The 26,855-nt window shown below is 51.6% G+C and overlaps 1 protein-coding gene across 12 annotated transcripts in view; it reads left to right on the top strand.

Moving 5' to 3' along the window:
* Positions 1–26,855, top strand: part of PPFIA1 (PPFI scaffold protein A1) — a 77,612-nt gene that overhangs the window by 6,602 nt on the left and 44,155 nt on the right. For all 12 annotated transcript variants that reach the window (XM_086383958.1, XM_086383957.1, XM_086383956.1 and 9 more), the window contains exons 3-5: positions 25,262–25,363; positions 25,829–25,993; positions 26,670–26,744. In XM_086383958.1, coding sequence (XP_086240084.1) covers positions 25,262–25,363; positions 25,829–25,993; positions 26,670–26,744 — 342 coding nt within the window. The remainder of the gene's footprint in view (positions 1–25,261; positions 25,364–25,828; positions 25,994–26,669; positions 26,745–26,855) is intronic.

Below are 26,855 nucleotides of genomic sequence, written 5' to 3'. Positions count from 1 at the left end.
AGTGTTTGGGGAAGTTTTTCTAGTGACCCTTTTTGTATTTCTAGCCTAATTCCATGAAGAGCCCCGTCTTAGTCTTTTTGGGCTACTGTTTTAAATACCATGGACTACCTGGTGAACAACAAGTTCAACAACTACAAGTTGTTTCTTGTAGTCCTGGAGGCTGGGGAGTCCCAAGATCAAGGTGCCAGCAGGTGCCACGTCTGCTGAAGCCGGTTTCCTGCTTCCTAGACTGCCCGCTTCTCCCTGCCCTCAGCACGGCAGCTCATTCCCTCCTGCCCTGATCCCCTCCCAGAGTCCCTGCCTCCTAGGATCATCACTGCGTTCGGGGTGAAGTTTGAGGGCACATAAACTGTCAGCCCATTGCAATCCCTAAGTGTTATTTCAGTAATAATCCCTGTATGATTTCAGTCCTTTGAAATAATTCAAGCTTCCCTGGTGGCCCCATATATATTCACTTTGTTATGTGTTCCTTGGGCCTTTGAAAATAACGTGTATCAGTGGGAATGCAGTGGCTCCTGTTGTGTCAATTAATCAGGTTTGTTAATCATGTAATTCAGATTCTGGTAGCCACGTTGAATCAAGCAGAAATAGGTGAAATTAACTGTAATATATTTTATTTAACACACCCAAAATGTTACCATTTCAGTGTGTAATCAGCATGATAAAACCTAATGAAATATTTTACGTTCTTCTTTTCACGCTGAGCCTTCGAAATCCAGTGTATGTGTCATGCTCGCAGCACATCTCACTGTAGAGCCAGCCGCATTCCAGGCACTTCATGGCTGCAGGTGACTACATTCCAGGAGCCCAGTTCCACGAGATGTGTCTTTGACGTCTCCCACTGCGGTTGTGAACTTGGCTGTTTCTCCTTTTCTCTTGCTGTCAGTCCGTGTATTGATATTCTGAGGTTGTGTTATTGGGCACATTCACGTTTGGAACCCTCGTCTTCGTCCTGGGCTGGACTTGTGTCCGTCTGAGACGCTCCGCTTCCTCGCTGGCGGGGCTTCTCTTTAGACGCTGTCTGGCGGTGGTGCTGCCGCGTCGGTTCTCGGTCCTGTTTGCCTGGGCATCTTTTGCTTCCACCTGTCTGTGGTCTTGCGTCTTGACGTGTGCCCCTGTGAATAGTGTATAGTCTCCCTTTAATCGGTTTGACACTTCTCGCCTTTGAGTGAGAGTATCGCTCTGTGTATAGTTTGGGTATTTCCGTCTGGAGACACCTTGTCACCGTTTTCCATCTGCGCCGCCTCCTCTCTGCCCCCCTCTTGCTGCCTCTCAGGAGCAGGCAGTGCTGTCCTGACTCCGCACTCCCCTGTCAGGTTGGCGGGTGTGCATTCGCAGACACAGCGTGTGTTTCACATTCAAGTCTAACTTAGTGCTTTTCCTGCCTCCCTGACACGACTGTTTCCTCTTTGTCACTGTTATCCTTTACAATTTTAGATACATTTTTGGCATTATCATCATTTTGTAGCGTAATGTTTACCCTCACAGTTACCTCATTGTTGGTCTTCACTTGCTTTTTGTATTTCTGTCAGGGACTACTTTTCTTTTTCCCAAAGAACTGCCTTCATATTTTTTTAGTTCATGTCTTTGGGTGATGAGTTGTCTCATTTCCATTTGCCCTAAAAGTCTTTATTTTGCTTTCACTTTCGAAGAGTGTTTTTGTTGGGTATAGAATTCCCGGTTGGTGGTTATTTGTTTTGCAGCATTTTACAGATGCCAGTCCATTATCTTCTGACTTCCTTGTTCATGGAAAGTCAGCTCTCAGTGTTGTTGTGCTATTAAAAGCCACACCTTTTTCCCTCTGAGCGCTTTGACATTTTCTTCTTGCCTTAGGCACCTGCAGAGCTGCTGAAACCAATGTGTGGTTTTCATTTTTGAGTCAATGGTCTGATTCTTGAACCAACTCTTGCCACTGTCCCTGTCAGTCAGTTCAGTCGCTTGGTGTCCGACTCGCTGCAACCCCGTGGACTGCAGCACGCCAGGCCTCCCTGTCCTTCACCACCTCCCGGAGCTTGCTCAGACTCATGTCCATAGAGTCGGTGATGCCATCCAGACATCTCATCCTCTGTCGTCCCCTTCTCCTCCTGCCTTCAATCTTCCCCAGCATCAGGGTCTTTTCCAGTGAGTCAGCTCGTCCCATCAGGGGGCCAAAGTATTGGAGCTTCAACATCACTCCTTCCAATGAATATTCAGGACTGATCTCCTTTAGGATGGACTGGTTGGATCTCCTTGCAGTCCAGGGCACTCTCAAGAGTCTTCTCCAACACCACAGTTCAAAAGCATCAATTCTTCAGTACTCAGCTTTCTTTATAGTCCAGCTCTCACATCCATACATGGCCACTGGAAACACCACAGCTTTGACTAGATGGACCTGTGTCAGCAAAGCGATGCCTCTGCTTTTGAATGCGCTGCCTAGGTTTGTCACGGCTTGCCTTCCAAGGAGCAGGCGTCTTTTAATCTCACCATCTGCAGTAATTTTGGAGCCCAGGAAATAAAGTCTGTCACTGTTTCCATTGTTTCCCCATTTATTTGCCATGAAGTGATGGGACCAGATGCCATCATTTTCATTTTTTGAATGTTGAGTTTTATGCCAGCTTTTTCACTCTCCTCTTTCGCTTTCATTAAGAGGCTCTTTAGTTTCAGTCCCTGTAGGCACTTCTTATTCCCCTTTCTGTCTTATTCCCCTTTCTCTCCACTGTGAGGGGCCCCATTTATAGTTTTTAAAAGCATAGATTAACAACGGGCTCCTTCGATATATTCAATACTTTTTTCCCTCTTTTTTTTTTTACCAGATCCATCCTTCAGTTCACTGATCCTCTCTTCAGCTACTTCCAATTTGATGTTAAGCCCAGAGATTGAGTTCTTAAATTCAGTCACTGGTATTTTAAAGTTCTAGAGTTGGTTTTGATTCTCAGAAATTTTTCCTTTTGTGAGGTATGTTTCTGAACGGTGAAGTTTGCATCTGATGCCTCTAGCACAGCTCTGATAGGCCGATACACCTCTGACCCTTCTGGATCTGGTTCAGTTCTTTTTCTCCCGGTCCTGTTTGTTGTTACACCCTTTTTTGCGTTTTTGGTTGCATGTTGGACATTATGTTTGGAAAACCCTAGAGGTTCTGAGTGATGCTGCCTTCTCCAGTTTCCTCTGACGCAGACCTCCAGTGGGGACAGAGCTCTCTGTTCACTCAGGGCCTGAGGGACTTGAGGCTGGGGGGTCCTTGTAAGCTCAGTCTCAGCAGCCTTCACCCACCTTCCCCCCGACTCCCAGGAGGAGCCCTCCAGCATCCCCGTCTGGAGGCTGGACTGCCTCCCAGGCCCCCTCCTCGGCAGGTCCTGAAGCCCACAGTCTCCTGAGCACCGCGAGGGGACTGATGCTCAGCGCTCAGCCGGTTTGGGCAGAGTGTTGGGCACATGTTCCGTGCCTCCCTTTTTCTTGGGGAGCTTGGTCTCTGACGTCCAGCCTGACTTGTCAGGCCTGCATTCGAATTTCTGTCTTCCCAGCCCAGGGAGCTGCCCAGAGCCGTGTCAGCCAGTCCCCCTGCTGGACTTGTCCTCTGCCTTTTCTCCCAGGGTTGGCTTTGCTCAGATGCCCTGAGGGAAGGCATGGCCATCTCAGTCTCTCTGCTTCCCTTTGGTTTGGAATCTTAGGTTGTGGCTGCCTGGGGGAGCTCTTTTAAACTGTATTTAGCTTTTCTAGCTCTTGGTAGGCTGACCTAAAGCAGCTTGTGTCTGTGACTGGAAGTGGGGACGCCCTGGGTGTCTCCTCTTGTCTGAAGCCACATGTGAGTGTGAGTTATAGTTGCTCAGTCATGCCTGACTTTGCAACGCCATGGACTGCAGCCTGCCAGGCTCCTCCGTCCATGGAATTCTCCAGGCAAGATTACTGGAGTGGGTTGCCATGTCCTTCTCCAGGGGATCCTCCTGACCCAGGGATCCTGCATTGCAGGAGAATCTTTACCATCTGAGCTACCAAAGGAAGCCACATGTAACAGTCACAGTAATTCTGTTGATCATCTATATTTGATACAGGAGGAAACAAGAGCCAGGGGTCCTTGCTTGGTACCCAGGGTGGCGTTTCTGCTCAGAGTCCCCATTTCCCGGCCGTTTCAGTGCCGCTTGAACTTGGGAAGAAGGTGGAGCCCACGGCCACTCGAGCTGGGGACAGAGGAGTGGTCCCCGCCTTCCTCCGCCCCCGCCAGCCCAGGGCAGCCTTGCGATGACGCGGCTGGCGGTGGAGGAGGAGTCTGAGGAGGGAGGGGTTCCGGGACTCTGTGACGTGGTCACACGCGGGTTTTCTTTTTCAGGTTGAAAAAAATGATGGCTCTTAGTATTCCCTCCAATTTCACTTGAAGGTTGAACATGAAGATTGTATTCTTAAAGTTGAGTGCAGTGAATTTACAGTCTTTTTGAAAGCAACAGTTGAGGTTTTAAAAAGACGTCTCAGAGAACTCCAGTACATAAAGTCAAAAAAAGAGAAGGTGTTCAGGGTGTACTGCGGGCGGGACCCCAGACTGTACTCCGTCTCTCCCAGAGTCTGTGACTGCTGAGGTGGGTGGATCCACACCCCAGGCACTGGTGACTGAGGTCCTCCATTGCCAGCAGAGGCTGGGCTGAGCCAGGAGCGGGCACTGTGCCCGGTGAGTGGAGAGCCTCAGGAGAGGGGGGGGGCGCCTCGGTGGTGCACGGTGGGGCAGCACCTGGCGGGGTCTGGGGGGCGCTGGCTGCCACGGCTCGAGGCAGGGCACCCCTGAGCCTCTGCCCCCGTGGGGCAGAGTTGTCTGGCAGCCCGGGGTCAAAGTGAAGAGGGCGCGTTCGCAGCAGGTTGAATGCACCCCTGTCCACACTGTGGGTTCATTTTCAGTGCCTGGAGCGAGGTGGGTGAAGTGAGTGAGCCAGTGAGGGAGGACCGAGCTCAGGGTCAGAGTGGGGGCAGCCAGCGCGGTGAGTCCTCCTCAGCCGGGTGGGCTCTGGGCACTCAGGTTCGGGGTGCCCTTTCAGTGGCCTCACTGGAGGCGTGTTTGGGGGGTGGAGGGGCGGAAGCCCACTTAGAAGACGTGCTCATTCCTGGTGGTGGTTTCTGAAGCTGTTTATACTGTTGGGTTCGACTGCGACCCAGTACCCTTGCAGGGTCCTGTGTGACGGTGGGCCTGAGCTGTGAGCACGGCCCTCCTCCTCCCGCAGCCCACACGCCCCACAGCCTTTGGCGGCCCCTCCCCTCTCTGCACCCCGGATGCTGGCCTGAGCCCCCCACCCCCCATTCCCACGGTCCGGTCCGGGAGACGTGCGCTCTCCCAGGTCCTGGCCTGGCGCACACAGCCCGCCTCCTGTGGGTGGGTTGCAGGGCTGTGATTTCCTGACTCTTGGAGCCGCCTCTGGGGTCCGCTGGTGACATCTGGACCCTGTCTTCACACACAGGTTGACCCAAGGAGGGTTTGAGCCCGGTGGGCCCTCTGTCCCCACCCCCGTCCCGCCCCAGCCGCGCTGGGTAAGAGGTCACCCCTCATATGACATGTTTTGCCTTTGTGAATATGTTAGTTCTCTCAGAGGCCATTCTTCTGACCCTGTCCCCTGCTTGCTAACTCTTAGCTCCTGCTAAGAAACCTGGCAACTAACTCTTCCAAAGAACCAGCTCTACCCTGGGTATAAAACTCCTCAAAAACGCTCATATTCTGACAGCAGTTTTATTTCCGCTAAGGAAACGGTTGGTAAAGTAGAAATAACGTGCAGCTCGAGCTCCACAGAGTTAGTGGCTCCCGCTGGCCTCCCAGCCTACCTCCCTGCCCGCTTCTGGCCTCGCTTCGGGACGGTGTGGTTTCAGGTGGTTCCACTCTCGTGGTGAAGGTGGGCTCGCTGGGCTGCGGCGGTGATTTCAGGCCCGTCTCTGACTCTCTGCATTGCTGCTGCTCCTCGGGGGCCACCAGGGCCCTGAGGCCACTTGGTGTTCCTGCCAACTCACTTCTTACACTGGGAGTTGCAGAGTGATTTCTCGGTGCTCAGTGCTCCGTCTAGTCACTGGCCCGCCTCTTAGGGAGCGCCCCTCGTTTAGTCGCTGGCTCGCCTCTTAGGGAGCGCCCGCGCTGCCCCTTCTCTCTCGCCCCGTGGGCGCTGGCATTGCTGCTTGTCCGGTGCGTTCGTCTGCTGTCTTCGCATTTCCGGAGACGGGTTCCTTGACCCCCTTGGATTGGCTCCTGCGGCTTTGGGCCAAGGCCCCCTTAGTCTCGGAACGTCTTGTTTCTGGCACAAAACCCGTCCCAGGCCCTCACTGTGTTTTTCCTGCCTCAGGTCTAGGCTCGTCCCTCTGAGAAGCCCCGGCTCCTTTCCGTGGGGCGGGATTTGGGAATCAGCACCTGGGGCCCGGGCGTGCTCATTGTCACAGGGGTGAGCATCCCTCAGGTCCTTCTGGGGAACAGAGCCAGGCAGAAATGCTCATTTTCTAAGAGCCCTGGATTTCACATTGTTATTTTCTTAATAAATTAAAATGGAGCCTTTCCACTCGTTTCATATTTATTCTTATTTTTTATTTATTTATTATTTATATTTATTCTTATTCTTTTATTTATTCTATATTTATTCTTATTTTACACAACAACAACAACACTCTCGAAGGGAGATGGTGAAGGCTCGCTGCCTGCTGTTGCTGATTAGATGTGGACAACATGCTCCACTTTGTAGGTTTTCCCTGTGGCTGAAAGTGAGCTCTTGGCTGAGGTTGGCAGCCTGGATCGTGGGTCCTTGGCAAGGAAGGTCCACCCAGGGAGTTCTTATTCTTGACTAGCTGGATCTCATTCTTATTCTGTGGGGAGGTTTTATTTTGCTCTGAAAATGAACTTGGGAACTTGCAGCCTCCCTTGAATTTCCAAGGTTTTCTGCTTTGCACGTGGGCCAGTTCTCCGCCTGCCTGTGTAATCTGAAGCCTTTACCAACAGTGGCAGGAACACAGACGTCAGGCGGTGGCATGCTGAAGCTGTCCAGTCGTCTTTATAGAAGTTTGAGTTCTGCTCGGGACGGATCGATACTCAGAGCCATTAATCTTTCTTAAACCGGAAGGTGCTGTTAGAAGCCGGGCCTCCCGCTCTCCTCCCCACCCTTAGAGTGGTTCATGGGAAACATGAATGCCAGGTAAGGTCAGGTCCTCTGTTCCCTAAAGTGGAAACCAATGTGGCCGGGGGTGCGTTTCCAGTAGTCTTGAGTATTCATCTGAATAGTCTGATGTGGTATTCGCTTTCACGCACATCACAGCATAAAATAGGGCTTCATTTATGACTGTGTGTGGAATCCAGTTGGGGCAGAGGGTTGAGGAAGGTCCGTGTAGAGTTTTATTTTGCCGTTTGGTGGCTCAGCTCCTTTTCTTCCCCTGTCGGCCAGCTGGCCTTTCGCCCTTCCCCGCGCTGTCTGCAGGCGTTTCACCCAGAAACAGCATGCCTCTGTCCTCAAGCCGACGACGGGGGCACCAGGTCTCTCATACTCGGGCCTGGGCCTGGGCCTGTGTTCAGGTAGATCAACACACGCGCGTGTGCACACACCACACACACCCCCACACAGGTCAGAGTCAGGGCGGGTGCGCTTCCGAGGAAAGCAGCCTGTTCAGGCAGGGTTGGTGGGACTTAGCGGTCAGCTTCGTTGGTCACCTCGCGGAGCTGAGCCTTCAGCATTCTCATCAGAGGGACAGTAGCTGTTCCTTTTCATTTAGCGGTTCTTAACGCCTGCTGTGGGTCAGGCGTTGTCTCAGCGCTGTGTGGATGCGTGTTGAGGGAGTTTAGGTGAGAAATAGTCAGCAGTTATGGCCTCTGACCCTTTAAGAATTGAAGTGCAGTTGATTTATAATGTTCTGTTAATTTCAGGTGTTTAGCAAAATGGTTGGGTTATACGTGTATATGTATATATTCTTTTTCAGATTCTTCTCCCACGTAGGTTATTAAAAAATACCGAATAGCGTTCCCTGTGCTCTACAGTAGGTCCCTGTTATCTGTTTCACATGTACTAGTGTGCGTATCGGAGAAGGCAATGGCACCCCACTCCAGTACTCTCGCCTGGAAAACCCCATGGGCGAAGGAGCCTGGTGGGCTGCAGTCCATGGGGTCGCACAGAGTTGGACACGACTGAGCAACCTCACTTTCACTTTTCACCTTCCTGCATCGGAGAAGGCAATGGCAGCCCACTCCAGTGTTCTTGCCCGGAGACTCCCAGGGACGGGGAACCTGGTGGGCTGCCATCTGTGGGGTCGCACAGAGCCGGACACAACTGAGCGACTCAGCAGCAGCAGTGTGTGTATGTTAGTCACAGACTCCTCTTCTGCCCTCCCCCACCCTCCCCTTGTGTCCATGAGATTGTTTCTTTGTCTGTGGGTCTGTCTCTGTTTTGTACACAAGTTCACTTGTATTTTTTTTGTTTTTGGCTGTGCTAAGCAGGGCATGGGGTCTTAGTTTCCTGGACCACAGATGGAGCTCGTGCCCTCTGCAGTGGAGGCGTGGAGTCTGACCCAGTGGCCCACCAGGGAATGCCCGAATCTTTTTTTTTTTTTTTTACTTAATTCCACCTATAAGTGATATACAGTAGCCTCTAAGCCTCTCTATATGAATTATTTCAGCGAAGTCTTGTGGTGATACTACAGAGTATGCTTAAAACAGTACCGTTCAGTACCGTTTTTTCAGTACCATTCTATTAAAAGTACCGTTAATAGAAAGCAAGGTGCTGTTATGTACTCCATTATAGATGAAGAGACTGATGCGCCAGGAGCTGGCAGACCATGCTGGTGGTCAGTGCTGGGCCCCAGGCATTCTGACTCCAGGGCTCCTCCCACAGGAGGAGATGGGGGTGGGCAGGGTGCCCTGAGGGCCTGCGGGGCTGGTCCGGGGAGGGCCAGGGTTTGCTTCTTCCGTGGAGGGTCTCTGTGTCCCTGCGGGCTCAGCCCCGACCCCTCTACGCATGCCCTGCCTGTGGACAACTGGGCACCACCTGGAATTGGAGCCCTCCAGTGGTCCCTGTGGAGCCCACTGCCCTGCTGCTCTGCCCCGGCGCTCAGCGCAGCACCTGGCAGGGTCCCGTGGCGCAGACGTGGCGATTTCCTGACGCTGGCAGTTGGTTTCTCTGCCCCGAATCTTTGAGGTCAGCTCTTCTTAGATGTCTCTTCTAATTCTGTCTGACTCTTCCTGCGGCTCTTTCCCTTGATGAATCAGACGTTTAGGGTCTAGACGTTTCTCTTTAGAGAGTTTCTCCGCTGTCCCTCATCACTTTCTGCAGACACACTTTCCTGCAGCGCGTGCCCGCAGCCCCGGAGCTCGTGTGTCGTTCAGCCGGCTCTCGGCGCCTGGTGAGGTTCCTGCTTGCTCCCCTGCGAGCCCGGCCGGCCGCTGCAGCAGTGAGTGAGGTGGGCGCTGTGGCTCTGGAGCAGCGCGCATGTCGGGGCGGGTGACCCCGTCCTCTGTCTCACCTGTGATGTGACTGTAGCCGCGGCACTCCGCACCTTCTGCTCTGCTTCCGTCCCCAGCTCACCTCCTGGAACCTCTGGGCGCGTCTCTGTAGAGTAAAGGAGAACTCACCCCTGAGTGCAAAGCTTTCTGGACAGCAGCCCATCTCTGGAGGATCTTCGAGGGGCCTCCTGCACCACGGCCGCCGCCCTCGGGGGGTCGGGGGTGCGTAGGGAAGCCCTGGGCCTGGGCGGTTTCCGTGTCCCTCTCGCCCCATGACTGTCTGTATTCTCCGGTTCCTGCACCGCCTTTTGCTCTGGCAGAGGGCAGGGTCGACGGCTGGCCACGGCCGGGCCAAAGCAGCGAGGGGTGATGCTGGGCATGGACGTCCCTCTCCCGGGGCCAGGCCCTTCAGCCGCCCGGGGGCGTCCCGGCGCGCTTGGGTGGGGTGTGGTTGCCACTGTGGGTGTCGATGGAGGCTTTGTGAGAAGGGCCAGAAATCCAGTGACGCGAGGGAGCCTGCGAGGATTGTCTGAACCACGTTTGTCTTTGCCTGTGTGGAAGGAGTCGCTTTTGCGTCCGTGTGGCTCGGAGGTTGTGCCTCACGGGGAGCTGGGGCAGGGCTGGGCCCTCCCTGTGGGCTGTGCGGCTGCCCTGAGCCTCCACAGAGCCTCCCCAGAGCCGGGCACCCGGGACGGGCAGTGCTGCCTGGCCTCCAGCAGGCTGCTGCAGAGGAGTGCCAGGAAGTGTGGCCACGACGGGGGGTCAGCTGTGACCGGCAGGGGAGAGAGGGAAGCAAGCAGAGTGCAGGCCGGGGAGGGGTGTGCGGTGTGTGCAGCAGCCGCCCGTGCCCCAACGTGTCCTCGAGGGGACATGTCGGGGAGGTAGCGGCATATTTAACATGCCCTCACACTTCTTGCTGAGAAATGTGGGTGAACTCCATGGTGAGTGAAATGAGCCTGCTCCGTCTGGGGGCTCAATGACAGACTGCCTGCATGATCCACCCAGGAAGTAAGTCGCTGTGTGGACCCTGCGGCCTTCCCAGCGTCCTGGGGAAGCGAGGAGGGCCGGGCCTGGAGGCCGCGGGCCCCGTGGTGCCGCGCGAGGCTCTGGGGAGGCTGCTTATCTGGAGACTGCACCCACACTGCCCGCGTCGCCACCCGGAGCTGCAGATGGCCGCCTGCCTTTGAACGTTGCTTGCGGCTTCCCGGTCAGAGTCTGGGCTCCAGGCCCGTGTTGGGTGAGTCTGAGGCTGTTCTGCGCTGACCCCAGGTGCGGGAGAGGCCGGGACAGCAGGCGGCTGATGCTTCTGGCTCCTTCTGTGGGTCACATGCTGTTCCTCAAGGGCAGAGCACCTCCCAGCTGGAGGATTGGGGCTCCGAGGCTGGGTGGCCAAAATAGATGGCAGGCAGCAACTACCTGACCACAAGTACCGACAGTGGAAGAAAACAGTTGCTTCAGCAGCAGATGGCGAGGCCTCTTCCTGGCGGGAGGTCTCGGGGACAGAGGCCGTGTCCTGCTCCTCTCTGCCCTGACCTCCTGCCAGAGAGGCGAGTACAGTGGGTAGAAACTGGAATCAGGGCTTGGGGTTTTCCTCCTCCTCCAGCCCTTCTGTTTCCATCGCGCTCTCTCGTTTTTATTTCCTGTTCCTGATGACCTTTACTCCCTTTGCAGGAGACAGTTTCGCAATCTCGAAGTGCTGCCTTTTTGGTGTGTGTAGCAGGGTGCCTGCTGATTACCTGAGCGGTCGAAAGGCCCATGCGGGGGGAAAAAGTGGTGGGTGGTTAGAACAAAGGGTTTAAGTTGGAAAGAATGTACATTCCAAGGTTGTTTTCTTGTGCAAACCGTAGAAATTCTTGGTCCCCAAAAAGTTTCACAATGAATTGAGAGATTGCTTGAAAGCGCATTCCTGCTGATGGGCTGTGCGCGCTGTGTGCAAACCCCCTGGATGTCCAGTCTCGCCTGCTTGCTTCACCAAGCTGTTATCACTATTAGTGAGCATTAAAAGGGCCAGGCACTGCCAGAAAGTGAGACATTTTCTGGTGTACCTGTTCAGTAAGCGACTTTGGGCTGGTGATACCTCATCTTGCTGCTCAAACATTTTCATTTCCCTCAACAAAGAAGTGAAATTCCTTGGTGTCGACTTGGAATGCATGTTTTCCTGTGCTTTGAAACCCTACCGGTGTTGCTTCAGTTAACTTCATCTTACAGTTATCTCCCTGGAAGTTGTATGGTAATAAAGACATACTGACACAGGTAATCCGCATTTATGGTCCCTTTAAATACCGTCAGTAATTTAGAGGGAGCTCGTGTTCCCATCTTTGTGTATTTCCCGCGCCCAGTGGCAGGTGTTAGGTTCGCTTTCTTCACGTTAGGGAAGCCTCTGTGGAAAGAATTGAGGGAAAGGAAGCCGTTGCTGCCCCCAGGCAGTGGGATAATTATTTTCATTAGAACAGAAGTGTTCCTCTTGTGTCTGGTGAACACACGAGCATCCTGGCCTCCCGCCCCCTGTCCGTAGTCAGGGGCAGGTGGTCCACCTCTGCGGCCAGCATGCCCCCTCAAAGGGGACTGCCGCGGCTGTGTCTTCAGCCCTGTGTTCGGGGCGCACTGAGGCCCTGGGCTTGGCCAGTCTCTGGACGCGGCCCGTGTGCAGAGCTGTGCCGGCCGCCTCCCCGCCACCCGCCTCCGCGTTCCGCCCTCTCTCCCCTCTAGGACCACGCGGCACAGTCTGGGTTTCCCTTTGCTAACACTACTGCTCTTTTCTTCCATTTTCTGGCTTCCCGGCGTGGGCCCTGGGTGCTGAACCTCACACGGCGCCTCCTGCCCTTCCTTGCCAGCCCGCCCAGCTCCCGGGTGAGCCCGAGCCTCGGCTGTGCGCAGGCAGTGCCCCTCCCTGGCAGCAGAGGCCAAGGCTCAGCCCCTTGTTGGCGCTCCCGGCCCGCGTCCCGGCTTCCCTCCGCTCACACGCTGCTTCCCTCCATAAACACCTGTCCTTCTGGCTGAGCCAGTCTGCTCAGCCTGCTCGCCTGCCCGCACACCATGGCCCACACACGCACGCCCCTTCTCCCAGATGCCTTCCTGCTCCCTTGTGCAAAACCCCATCTTTGTCTCACGGCCGAGGCCAGCCCTGGGTGGTCTCCTCACACCTCTGATTTCTGCTGGGCCTCAGGCTGCCCTGTCTCTAGGAGATGATGGAGTCTGCTGCCTGGGGCTGGCTTTACTTTTTATTCTTTTTATCTTTTCTCCAGTTTTTAAAATGCCTTTAACTTTAAGAAAAAAGCAGATGAAGCAGTAGGATTGGATGTATATCAAGGCCATGCTTGAGGAAGCAGGAGAAGTCACGAGATCTCCTGGGGGTGTGTGGCTGCCCTTCCGCTTTCCTTGTGGGGATGGTGGTGACGTTCCTGGTAGGCTGTGACAGTCTCTTCCTCTTCACTAGCTGTTGAGTGATTCTTTTCTTTTCCACCCAGTCTTTCCTTCTCTCCACCCCCTACTTCTGTTTCACGTCCCCAGCTTAATACCATACTGACCTCAGCCAAGGTGTTTCACTTCTAAGACTGTTTTGTCATCTAGAAAATAGAGATACTCCGTTTCCCAGCGTTACAGGCGGCTTTAGTGAGAAGTAGAATGGATCATCCACTGTGATAACTGCATGGAATTGGCGGCACTCACCACGTGTTTGACGTCTGTCTGCAGACCCCTTACTGTGTCTCCCCCCTCCCCGCACCCCCCAGCACAGGTGGGGGCATCTTGGTCTGCAGGTGGGCTTGGTTCTGGTGCTTACTGGGTTATCTTCTGCAGATAACATAACGTCTGTATTCAGTTCTCAGTTCCAAGCCACTAATTAGCCCAGTGACCTTTGCACTTCACTAACCTGCCTGGGCTTGTGTGTTCTGATTTTAAAAGGAGGTCACAATGAGTGCCTTACTGGGTGGCTGAGAATAAAATGTGATAAAATATATGAAAATGCTTTGAAAACCATAAAGCATTAATCGAAAATAAAGTTATTGCAGTTAATATTTAACCTTAAGTGTACTTAGTATAGTGCCTTAGAAACTGTTGTCGTTGTTTAGTAAATTATTTGACTGAACTAACAGGGCAACTCATTCTTCAGGCTGTGTTTCTATCTACTAAGCTTAATAGAGCCAGGCAGGAAACTGTCCATCTATGGTTATGTTGTTACATGATTGTAACTTCAGTTAGGGTTGTGTCCCTGGGCCTTTGATTCATGCTGAGGTATCCTCTTGTTAAATTAAAGGGTAAAACTTGTAACAGGGGACTCCTGTCAGAGGGTTTGCAGGACAGGGATACACAGACCCACAGGAGATGAGACAGGTTACAGAGTAGCGATCCTTGCTGTCGGAGGTGCTGATTCCTGCCTCCATGTAGAGCTGCGGCCTGTACACCTGCATGGCACCAGGCTCTTCGCAGGGGCTGAGTTTTCAACAGTGCGGGGAATCTGTCTTCCCCAAAGTAGACGAGGGTCCCTGCAATGAAGTGTTGCAAGAGGCCTGGGAGAGCCTCGAGCAGGAGGTGAGTGGTCCAGCCTGGCCTGAGGCCCCGGTTCAGGCTACAGGAGAGTGTGCGGCTGTGACACGGGGTGGGGGTCAGGGGAGGCCTGCTGACCAAGGCCTGGCGGGTGTGGCTCCTGGGAAAGGGGTGGCCAGGGGCAGAGCCGGTCGTCTGCCAGCCTCTCAGGGAGACTCGCGATGGGCGGGCAGGGTCTCGACAGGCCGAGAGGCGGCCCCGCGGGCAGCGAGACGCCGTGTGGACAATAAAGCCTTTATCTGTGTCATTTCCACCAATCAGCTCTGTGGTTTTCCAGGAGCCAGTGTCATTCTTGTTAAGAAAACTGCATGACAGAGAATCAAAAGCCTTTTTCAAGTTCAGTTGTACTTATTACTTCCAGCCTTGGCTATATGGCCTTAAACACTGGAGCATTTGTGTTTCTTTGACTTGTCAGCAGAATTTCAGGAAATGCTATAAATGTAGCCATGCATCTTCTGAAGCTGCTCATTCTTAAACTTGTATTTTACTGACCGAGTGTACTAGAGCCCCAGGAAGAACTCCCTAATAAAGCCCTTTCGGTATGGTTTTATCCCATGTCCTTTGATTCACTGGAGATCCCTGCCTGCTGTCTGGTGTGTCCAGGCCATGGCCCACTCAGCCGTCCTTGATCTCCCGCGCGCTGAGGCTTGGGCGTTCAGTCGTGGTCTTCGTGTCTGTTCCATGCTGGCCAGAGTCTCGTTGCCACTCTAGAGCACAGCAGGTGCAGTGTTCGCTGGGCCTGTTGCATGTCAGAGAGCTGGTCTTCACTAGCACCTGCTGGGAACGTGGTAGAATTTCTCTTCCTGCCGACATTGCAGTCTCACAGGGCAGCAGAGCAGGTCCTGTCTTAGAAGCCTTTCTGTGCAGTTGTTTGCCGATACCTGTGAGGGCCCTGGAAGGCAGGGTCCGAAGGCTCCTACATGTCTCGGATATTCTCATTTAATAATGTCATAAAGTCATTTCCCAGAGTGCTTTGTTGTTGTTCAGTCACTGAGTTGTGTCTGGCTCTGCGACCTCATGGACTGCAGCACGCCAGGCTTCCCTGTCTCCTGGAGTTTGCTGCAACTCCTGTCCATTGAGTTGGTGCGGCCATCCCATCCTCTGTTGCTCCCTTCTCCTGCTTTAACCCATGTAAAAGAATTGATTGTGGCTTTTTTGGGGGGTGGGTGCAAAATTGAGGCTCTATGGCAGCTAATGACAAGCCTGAATTATTCTAAAATTGTGACTGAATCAGAAAAACCTGGAGCACACCACAAAGCTTTGTGAGGACTTGCTAAGCTGTGACCTCCTGGGCAGTCCGGGGGTGGTGCCGGGGAGGGCGGTGACGGCGCCTTACCGCCGGGCGGGGCTGCTCCTCCAAGCCCGGTCCTTCCCTCGAGGTGGCGTCGGCTTCCTCTCCAGGTTCAGGGTGCTCGGACGCTGTCCTCCCCACCCCCTCCGCACGCTTGTCCGCCCGTGTTTCGCGGTGGTGCCATTGCCAGGAGGCTGTGGCAGGCCCACCACTGGCTCTGGAGCGCGGCCATGGGGGTGGGGGGCACTGAGCGCGTGGGGTCCCGCGGCCGGGGTGCCCTCGTGGGGTCAGTGTCGCGGGTTTCCCAGTGGCTCCCCAGAGTGAGAACTGCTGTGGTCACAGCAGAGTAGAAAACAGAGAATCTCTCAGAGATGTTTTCGGTTCGTGTGATGTGACCGCAGGTAGAATGTAAGCATGCTAGACACAAAAAGGAGATCAGTCCTGGGCGTTCATTGGAAGGACTGATGTTGAAGCTGAAACTCCAATACTTTGGCCACCTGTGAAGAAAGCTGACTCATTGGAAAAGACCCTGATGCTGGGAAAGATTGAAGGCAGGGGGAGAAGGGGACGACAGAGGATGAGATGGTTGGATGGCATCACCGACTCAATGGACATGGCTTAGGGTGGACTCCGGAGTTGGTGATGGACAGGGAGGCCTGGCGTGCTGCAGTTCATGGAGTCGCAAAGAGTCGGACATGACTGAGCGCCTGAACTGAACTGAGACACAAAAACTTTGCATGCAACTAGAATAAGTCGTTTTATCTATTTTCATAAATATGTAGGACCGAGCCCGAGTCAGAGTTGGTTGTTCAATCTGCCTTCCTAAAGTGTATGTTAAAGTGGCCAGCCAGTTGGCAATTGTCTTAATGGGAAGCTAGGGGAGTTGCTTTGTACTTGAAATTGCCTTATATTTTTTTGGGCATGTATACTATATATGTAATATATAATAAGTAATTTGAATATCCAACCAAATAATCAAAGGTTTATGGTTATTTTTACTGTTTTATAATAGCATAATATTTTAATCTGTCCTTTATTGCCGTGGGGAAATCAGAAAAGGCAAAGATTCTAAATGGAGAAATGGTGGTGACATTTGAGCAAAATTAATGCCTTTTTTCTTTTGCAAATGAAGTTTCACGTTTAAAAAGCAGTGAGGCCATCCTCATGTACCCAGGACTGTAAAGGGGCCACGCCAGCTGAACCTGAGCAGAACAGTCCATCACCAGGGCACGTGATGATAGTCGTTTGTGATCTTTGCTTTTTTTCGTCAAGACATCAAGACCCTGTGAGTCACAGAGTGTGCAGAGAGGCGACAAGAGCGGCAGAGCTGGTGTCTGCCTCGTGCGCGGTGGCTTACAGCGTGGGAGACGCTGAGAGTTAACTAACGTGGCCCTTTGAGCCAGCAGTCTACTGTGTGTGCTTAGAGCAACCCAGCAGCTCCTTTTTATAATGTTTTTTTCATCCGTTATTTTTTTACTGGCACATAATTGCTTTACAGTGTTGTATTAGTTTCTGCTGTACAGCAAAGTGAGTCATCTACATATAAACATACATCCTCACCCCCATTATATTTTAAATTATAATTTGTCTTCTCATAAAATTACATTTGTTTAAAAATCTCCCTAAACACATGAGTTTAAGAAATCAGTACATACCCTAATTGTAACATAAACTGAATTTTTCGCGTTTGTTTACAGTAGAACATTTTGTTATCTAAGTGTTTTGGCATGACTGCAGTGGAAGACTGTATAAGTCAGGTGTGTACTCCTGCCAGTGAGCATTTCAGTTTAAGAGCAGATGGTCAGAAGCCATTCTGTAGGACGGTATAGGAATGTCCAGATATATTAGGATGAGTAAAAACAGACCAACCTCACTTGTGTTTGATCAAAGAAAAATAACAGTAACCGAAATGAGGATAAAGTGGCATTCATGTTACACATTGTCAAGTGAGAAAATGAGGAAGTATAATAACCTCACAAACAAGCTGAGCCTTCTTTGTAAGAGACACGCCAGCTAATCCCCTGCCTGGAGAGGGTCAGGGGGAGTGCGGGAGTGCGGGAGCGCTCACACCCAGGGGCGGGCGTGCAGCCAGTGTCTAACACAGAAGGTTTTGCGGACTTGTGTGTGATGGGTGAGAAAGGAGCAGGATGGATCCAAAAAAGAAACGTTGACACCAAGGTTTAGCAACACCCAGGATGATGGGACTTCAAAGCAACAGATGTTTTCACACATTGCTGGCCCATGAGGAATCATTTAGCAGTGTCCATTAAAATAATAAATGTCCTTTGACTCAGAACGTCTGAGATTATCCTACAAATAAACGTGGCGCACATGCGCAGTGGTATGTGTGCACGGTCATCTGTTGTCGTGTTGTTTGTCGCAGCAGCAGATCGGAGGCATAAATGTCCCTCAGCAGGTGCACACAGGACGAGCTACCGATTTTGAGTTCATTGCAGCTGTGAAAAAGGAAAAGAACTTTATGGACTGAGGGGAAACGTCCTTAGGTTATGTCCTCAACTATAGAAAAGGGAGGGGAAGTGGGTGTGTTAGTTGGCATCCACACATACACACACATGCAAGAAACGCCAGCTTTAGTTAGCTGTGGTGTGGGAGAGCAGACAGTGTGCCGGTATCCCTGCTCCAGGCGTGCGTGCGTGTGCTCCGTCCTCAGCCCCCTCCGCTGCTCCCGCCGTCACTGCTGCTATCAGTGGTGGTTCAAGAAGTGTGTGAACGAGACGAGAGCCTTCAAGATGAGTCTAGTGGCCGGCCATCAGAACTTGACAACGACCAGTTGAGAGCCTCATCGAATCTAATCCTCTCATAACTACATGAGAAGTTGTCATTGAAGTCGATGTCAACCATTCTACAGTTGTTTGGCATTTGAAGTAAATTGGAAAGGTGGAAAGGCTTGATAAGTGGGTGCCTCATGAGCTGACCAAAAACTAAAAAAATAATAATAATTTTGAAGTGTTGTCTTCTCTTATCCTTCACAACAACAACCATTTCTCGATCAAATTGTAAAGTACGATGAAAAGTGGATTTTATACAACTGGCAAAGACCAGCTCAGCGGTTGGCCTGATAAGCTCAGAAGTACTTCCCAAAGCCAAACTTGTTCCAAAAAAAGATCATGGTCACTGATTGGTGGTCTGCTGCCCATCTGATCCCCTGCAGCTTTCTGAATCCTGGTGAAACCATCACCTCTGAGCAGTATGCTCAGCGAATCAATGAGATGCGCCTAAAGCTGCAACCCCTGCAGCTGGCGTTCGTCAACAGAACCCGCCCGGTTCTTCTCCACCACAGTGCCCGGCTGCACGTCGCGGAACCAACACTGCAGAAGCTGAACAGATAGGGCTGCGAAGTGTTGCTTCATCCACCATATTCACCTGACCTGTCACCAGCCAGCTGCCACTTCTTCAGGCGTCTCAACAACATCTTACAGGCAAAACGCTTCCACGACCAGCAGGAGGCAGGAAATGCTTTCCAAGAGTCGTTGAATCCCGGAGCATGGATTTTTACCCTTCAGGAGTAAACAAACTTATTTCTCATTGGCAAAAATGTTGATTGTAATGGTTCCTATTTTGATTAATACATGTGTGTTTGAGCCTAGTTGTAATGCATTCACGATCCAAAACTGCAGTTACTTTCGTACCAACCTCATAGTTAGAAAGCACGAGCAACCCAGGTGTCCACTGACAGTTGAGTGGGTAAACAGAATGTTCTACATCCACGTGGTGAATCATTATCCAGCCGTGAAAATGAGTGAAGCGGTGGCCCACACGGTACCACGTGTGAACCCTGAGAACGTTACACTGAGGGGAGGAAGCCAGATCCCCAAGGACAAACATACACATTGGTCTGTGTGAGATGTCCAGAACAGGCGGGTCCTGGAGACAGAAAGCAGACTAGTGGCTGCCGGAGGCTGGAGGGAAGGGGTGACGGGCAGTGGCTTCTGATGGGCCAGGGTTTCTTGGGGGGCAGGGCACAGTGGCCCAGGCTGAGGAGGCGGCAGCATGTGGTCTGGGAGCTTCGGGTAGAGGTCTGGTCAGCAGCCTCAGCAGTCCCGGCAGCTGGCCCACTTGGGGGCAGGGCGGGGACCATGTGGTTGCTCCGAGGGGCCAGGAGGGAGATGAGGAAGACCCTTAAAACAGCTGCGTGGAGATGCGCAGGGGCCTGGTGGATGGTTGCCCAGCCTAGGGCTGAAGCCTGACACAGGTCAGATGGGCACCACGTGTGTAGGGAGAACAGGGGCCCTCGGACAGAGCCCCAGGAGCACAGCGGTTCTGAGCAGAGAACAAGTGACCAGAGCAAGGGGGAAGAGAGCAGGAAGATGGGGTCAGCTGCTCCCCTGGAGGGCAGCGGGTGAGCGCGGAGCCCACGAGGCCGGAGCCCCCGTGCAGTGGCTCCGGGAGGGCAGGGGCGCGGCGGGACTGAGACACAGGGCTGGGAGGAGGGTCTGGACTGCCACGCGGGTGGTCCCTGCTCTGCTTGTGCCCTGCAGTTTAATGTTGTTAAAAGGAAAAAAAGAAGTGAGGATTGGCCTTTGGGCTGTGTGTGTGAGTTGGACTGTTAATTTCATTCTTTTGCTTTACTTATTTATTTGTCTGTGGCCATGCCGTGAGCTTGTGGGATCTTAGTTCCCCCGCCAGGGATCAAACCCAGGCCCCCAGCAGCCACAGTGGGACCGCTAGGGAAGTCCCTGTTTTCTTGTTTCTTAATACAAAGAGAGTGCATACTTAATTGAAAATAAAAAAGAATAGAAGTTAAAAGACTCATTTCCAGCCTGCTTTCCCAACCACCGCGGATAATCTGCATAGCACTTTGGTGGGTATCCATCTGGGTTTCTTATGTAAGAAATCTGTACATTCTTATGTAAATATGCATAAAAATGTGTGTGTAAAAGATTGTGTTTGCTCTTAACCAAATTGAGGTCACATTGCAGTACTGCTCTGCTCCATGTTTTGAGGTTCAGAGTATACAGTCTCCATTACTTAATTGCCAAGTGCTACGTATGAGCATACGTTTTATCAGTCTCTATTCTTAGAAACCCTGAATATTCATTGAAGGGACTGATGCCAAAACTGAAGCTCCAATACTTTGGCCACCTGATGCGAAGCCAACTCGTTGGAAAAGACCCTAATGCTGGGAAGGATTGAAGGCAGGAGGAGAAGGGGGCAACAGAGGATGAGATGGTTGGATGGCATCACCGACTCAATGGACATGAGTTTGAACAAACTTTGGGAGGTGGTGAAGGACAGGGAAGCCTGGTATGCTACAGTCCATGTGGTCGCAAAGAGTCACACACGACTGAGCGACTAAACACCAATTCTTAGAAATAAGAAAAGATAAATCACATGTATTGGGACCTTTGAACTGCTTATGCATTTTTCTCTGCTTGCAAATAATCAGTGATTGAAAATCCAGTGCTATCACATTGATAACTTTAAGTCTCGTGAACTTGTGACCCATATTTCGCACAGGCATCAAGTTGGTCTTTTTCTGTCTAGTGTCCCTCTGTCCTCCTCCCGTCATTAGGTCACAATAAAAATAGTTACACATAACCTTTTTAAGCAACTTTTAGTCAATACATTGGAGTTTCAAATATGTAATTTGCTGGTTCATTTGAATGTATAAACCTCTAATTATCTTTTAATTCAGAATTTAATCTGCTTTTACAGCTGACTACAGTACTCTTGCCTGGAAAATCCCAGGGACGGAGGAGCCTGGTAGGCTGCAGTCCATGAGGTCGCGAGGAGTCGGACACGACTGAGCGACTTCACTTTCACTTTTCACTTTCATGCATTGGAGAAGGAAATGGCAACCCACTCCAGTGTTCTTGCCTGGAGAATCCCAGGGACGGCGGAGCCTGGTGGGCTGCTCTGTGGGGTCGCCCAGAGTCGGACACGACTGAAGCGACTCAGCAGCAGCAGCAGCGCCCCATAGCTGCGGCTGGTAGATTATCTGAGTGAGCTGTGCAAGTCAGCTTTCAGGTGTTCGTCTTGGTTTCCTGAGAATCAGACCCCATTTCCATCCTTTATTACAACCGCGTCCCCCGACTAAGAGGATGTACACCTGTTTTCTCCAGTGGAGCTGTATTCTTTTCTCAGCAGGTTAGCAAAAATGATAAGTAATTAAAAAACAGAACTGTCGATGGAGATTACAGAGATGAGAAGGTGTGGAACTGTGACGCGGGCTGGTCAGGGGAAGCACGGATGTGGGCAGAAGGGAAGGGTTTGGGACCCCGTCCATGAGGTAGACTCTGACCGTCCCTGCCGCTCTCCCCCCCACCCCAAGTCCTCCTGCGGTGTCTGGGAAGAGCATGGGCATCACTTCCAGCGCCAAACGTCGCATCCCGTCTGTAGGACTTACTGTAAATCAGCTTGATCGTGGACTTTGACCAGTCCTGTCTGGTTTGAGTAACCTGATCCTGTTGTCCAGAGCCAGAAATGATGAGTATTGGGATTTTAACACATTATGGGAAATCAGGTTTTTAAAACTGATGTTAATGGTTGGATATTGTTTTCCCTGGTCTCAATCCTAGAAAATGTCAAATGGAAATGCAAATCTATGTTGCACAGACTTAGCATTTTAACCTGAAAATATTCCAATGACTGTTGTATCTGTTCACTTTCAAAGAGTGAACTTCAAACTTTAATTACAGTAAATAGAATGTCAGTTTTAACTGGCTTACAGTATTTTTTAAACAAACATTTTTTCCTAAAGAGAAAAAAATTTGGATGCTGACAGGTTCCTATCATAGAAATAGTGCAGATCACTTATTGCACATATTTGGAATTTATTCAGGCTCTACTAGTTTTTTTCTGCAAAAATAATACAAATGCAGTGTACATATGAACATGCTTTTGGAATCTTAAACTTTGGAATTTCCTGTCTCATGTTTATCTAAACTCCTAAGTTTAATTTGCTCTGGTACTTTTTTCAGTTGAATTCTTTTGAGCAAAGAGAAGAGTTTTTCTTTAAGGAGTAAAAATAAGTGTGGCGTTCTATACGTTTGTCTTCTCCTGTATTCAAAGCGGTATTTCATAGAATGTTTTAACCGTTGGATTCGTTGTAAGAAGCGGTATTTCACAGAATGGTTTTAACCGTTGGATTCGTTGTAAGAAGCGGTGTTTCACAGAATGGTTTAACCGTTGGATTCGTTGTAAGAAGCGGTATTTCACAGAATGGTTTAACCGTTGGATTCGTCGTAAGAAGCGGTATTTCACAGAATGGTTTAACCGTTGGATTCGTCGTAAGAAGCGGTATTTCACAGAATGTTTTAACCGTTGGATTCGTCGTAAGAAGCGGTATTTCACAGAATGGTTTTAACCGTTGGGTTTGTTGTAAGAAGCGGTATTTCACAGAATGGTTTAACCGTTGGATTCGTTGTAAGAAGCGGTATTTCACAGAATGGTTTAACCGTTGGATTCGTTGTAAGAAGCGGTATTTCACAGAATGGTTTAACCGTTGGATTCGTTTTAAGAAGCGGTATTTCACAGAATGGTTTTAACCGTTGGATCGTTGTAAGAAGCGGTATTTCACAGAATGGTTTAACCGTTGGATTCGTTGTAAGAAGCGGTGTTTCACAGAATGGTTTTAACCGTTGGGTTTGTTGTAAGAAGCGGTATTTCACAGAATGGTTTAACCGTTGGATTCGTTGTAAGAAGCGGTATTTCACAGAATGGTTTAACCGTTGGATTCGTTGTAAGAAGCGGTATTTCACAGAATGGTTTAACCGTTGGATTCGTTGTAAGAAGCGGTATTTCACAGAATGGTTTAACCGTTGGATTCGTTTTAAGAAGCGGTATTTCACAGAATGGTTTTAACCGTTGGATCGTTGTAAGAAGCGGTATTTCACAGAATGTTTTAACCGTTGGATTCGTTGTAAGAAGCGGTATTTCACAGAATGGTTTAACCGTTGGATTCGTTGTAAGAAGCGCTTGTATTTAGCCAAAACGACGGGAGTTAAATAGTCTCTTCATAGGTGAGTGAAGACAGTTTGGTGCCATTAGGAGAAACTTAAGGAAACTGTGTGTGTAAAAGATACAGGCTCGTGCCTGGTGATGAACGGGTTAAGGAAAGGGAGCTGGCGGGAATGTGGAGAAGGGTCTCTTCACTGGAAGCGGGGCAGACAGCAGCAGCGGCCTGCCTCCCGGGCCTGCTGGCCGCGCCCCCCACGACGCCTGGCCCCTCGCCCTTCGCGGCTCCCCTGTTGTCTTCCCCCGCGGGAACGCGCGCGGTCCAGCAGCATCGCGGCCTCTTCCGCCTGTCCCACCCGCACGCCTCTCTCACCCGCGGAAACCTGCTCCTGTCGGCAGTCCCCGTCCACGCGGCCTGCGGTCTACTCAGAGGCCCACGGCCACGGTCCGGGCGTCCCGGCCGCTCCCTGCCCTCCCCGGTGTGTCTCACCCGCCCTGCCGCTCAGTGCAGAGGCATCTGTTTTCTCAGTGAAATTGGAAGAGATTAAACGAGGACTTCCAGAAAGCCCCCCCACCAGCTCACTGTTCATCTGGATCTGGGCCCATGCATCTGACCGCCTGTCTGCTGACCGTGGGTGAGCTGTGTGCCCGGGAAAGGTGCCCTCTGCCCGCTCAGCTCCCACCCTGCCCCGGACCCCTGCCATCAGCCTGCGAGCCCCAGTGTATCCTCTAAGAGGGCTCTCCTGACCCTGCGTCTCCTGAAACAGTTGCCCGATTGCCTTCAGCGCTTGACTGCAGAGTCCCTCACGAGAGCAAGCCTGTGCTCCCTGCACCCCCATCCTCTGTCCACTGGGCTTTCGACCCTGCCAGGGCTTCTGACCTGCTGTGGTCCTGGCCACCATTGGCCTCCACTTCAGCAGACCCTCTACTGACCAGTAAGCGACTCCTTCTCCCGGTACCCGTTGACTGTGGCTGCTCCTCCCAGGGTTCCTGACGCCCGAGATGGTCCCCTTCCCTCCTGGCCTCCCCCAGCCTCCCTGGCTGGCACCTCTCACTTCCCAGCCACCCAGCAGTGACTTCTCGCTGGGCTCAAACCTCGGCTCTTCTCGCCCGCACTCAGCACCTCGCTGCTCTGTCTCATCTTGGCCTGTGTCCCCTAGGACTCCAGACTGGGAGGCTCTGGACTTGACACTGCCGCTTGAAGGCCTGAGTACGTCTCAGATTAAGCTTGTCTGAAACTGGACGGTTAGCGCTCCCTCCAAAGCCTGCTCTTCCCATAGACATCCCCCCCTCGGAGAACAGCGCCTGCCTCCTTCCCTCGCTCCTGGGGGGCCGTGGAGAGGAGACCCAGTCCCTGTGGCTCCCCTCCCTGCCCGCTTCCCAGCCATGATGCCCAGTGCCCGTGCCGTGTGGGCAGTCTGTCCGGTGTGAGGACACGCTGGATTGCTTCTCCCCAGCCGGACTGGAGCTTTGTGTTTGCTGGTCTGCACTGAAATCCTGGCGTGAAGGGCTGTTCACGTTCTGTCGCTGATCCATGCTCTTAGAAGCCACCTTGTCTCCAGAGAGTTCTGTGTGTGTGCCTGCACACACGCGCAAATTGTGATAAAATACGTGTAACATGAATTGAACATTTTAACCAGTTGATTGAATGGGTGACTTCAGTGGAGTCAGGCTAACAGGTGGCTTGGGGTGCCATCAGCCTTTTTCCCAGAGGAACACTCCAAAGCCTGGTGGCCTTGTAGACCTTCCCTTTTTTCTTCACTCTCCCCAGAGGTTCCAGGTCACTTGTCTGTGTGTCGTTTAAGAATCTCTTTATCTACTTTGTTTTTAGGATTTATGTTTAGGAAAGTATCTCAGACTTCCCTGGGTCTGGAGAAGGCAGGCTATGGGCCTGCCAGGTTGAGGTGGAGGCTGAAGGCCGGTCTGAGTAGTGGTGGTCTGTGTGGTCGAGGGGTCAGTGGACCCCCTCTTCTCTGGAGGGGCAGGGAGATCCTTTGTGTGGAGCCTGGAGAAGCTTGACAGGGTCAGTCTTCAGATTCTCACTCTCTTTTTTAATTTGTATTTACATTTAGTTACTTACTCATTTAACTGTTTTCTAGGAGTTTGCAGCACTTACTAAAGAACTAAATGTATGCAGGGAGCAGCTTCTTGAAAGAGAAGAAGAAATCGCTGAGCTGAAAGCAGAAAGGAACAACACCAGGGTCAGTAGGGGGATTCTCATGTGTTGACATTCGCCCTGCGGGGGTCACCACTGGACTCCATGTTGCTGTCTTTAAACTCTGTCTGGTTTTCAACCCATTTTCCACATTTTCCCACTGAGTGGCCCGGGGAGGATCAGTTCAGGGTTCTCATACCTTGCTTCAAATTTATGATGAGAGCTAATGTAATTTTAGTACATTTGAGGGGGGTTTCTCTTAACATTTTTGTCCACGCTTCACTTTGTGTGGGATCTTAGTTCCCCAAGTGGGGATTAAACCCATGACCCCTGCAGAAGTGTGGAGTCTTAACTACTGGGCCACCAGGGAAGTCCAGTCTAACTTTAGACTGAACTGGCGGGATTCCGACATGCCTTAGCACAGTTTTGGTCTTAGCGTGAGGCTGAGAGGAGTTATCGGCCCCGAATTCAAGTGTGAGGCTGAAGGTGCTGCTCTGGCCCCGCCCTGCAGCTGCTGCTGGAGCACCTGGAGTGCCTGGTCTCCCGGCACGAGCGGTCCCTGCGGATGACGGTGGTCAAGCGGCAGGCACAGTCCCCGGCCGGCGTGTCCAGCGAGGTGGAGGTGCTCAAGGCGCTCAAGTCGCTGTTCGAGCACCACAAGGCCCTGGACGAGAAGGTACCAGCCACCTGGCCCTCCTGGATCTGTACACTTGCTTCGTTGTTAGGTGAACGACGCACGTGTTTGTGTAACTAGTCGACTTGAAAACTAGCTCACTTGTTTGTGTAACAAGTTGAGCGTCTTGTATTCTTGTAAATAGTTTTTTCTGTAAGAAGTCAGAGTTTTATTTGGTTAAAAAGCGTTGCCTGCGTACATGCTCGGTCATGTCCGAGTCTTTGCAACCCTGTGGACTGTAGCCCACCACTCTCCTCTCTCCACGGGACTTCCCAGGCAAAGACAGTGGAGTGGGTGGCCATCTTCTACTCCGGGGACCTGCCTGACCCAGGAATTGAACCTGACCTCTTGTATTGGCAGGCGGATTCTTTACCACTGAGCCACCTGGGAAGCCCCCAGTTAAAAAGTATTCGTTGGCATAAATATTTCAAGATTTATTATATTCTGTATATGAATTTGCAGTTAAAAGCTGGGTAATAAAATTAATTTAGGATAACATTTTGTTCTCTCAAACTTAGAATTGAAAGCTGTTAACAAGCAGGTTTTCTTGACGTTAAGATCAATGAGAGACGTTAAAGGTGCTCTGTGGCAGTAGCGTGTATCGGGGTGAGTGTACGGTGAGAAGTGCACTGACGTGCACACACACGGCAACTCAGTGACTCGGCCCCTTTCATTTCAGGTGAGAGAGCGATTGCGAGTAGCGCTCGAAAGGTGTAGTTTGTTAGAAGAAGAACTGGGCACCACACACAAAGAGGTGAGCCTCGTCAGTCTTCGTGTAAGTCCAGTTAAGGGTTTGTCACTTTTATCCCTTCATTATAAGAAAGAATGAAGGCCGTAGTGGTGGGCATCACATGTTACTTATCTT

Source organism: Bos grunniens, chromosome 29 (genome assembly GCF_055505025.1).
Source record: "Bos grunniens cultivar Pamir isolate PY7600 chromosome 29, Bosgru_T2T1.0, whole genome shotgun sequence".
Taxonomy (NCBI): Eukaryota; Metazoa; Chordata; class Mammalia; order Artiodactyla; family Bovidae; genus Bos; species Bos grunniens.
The sequence above is the reverse complement of the archived record's forward strand: the minus strand, read 5'-3'. Positions and strand labels throughout refer to the sequence as shown.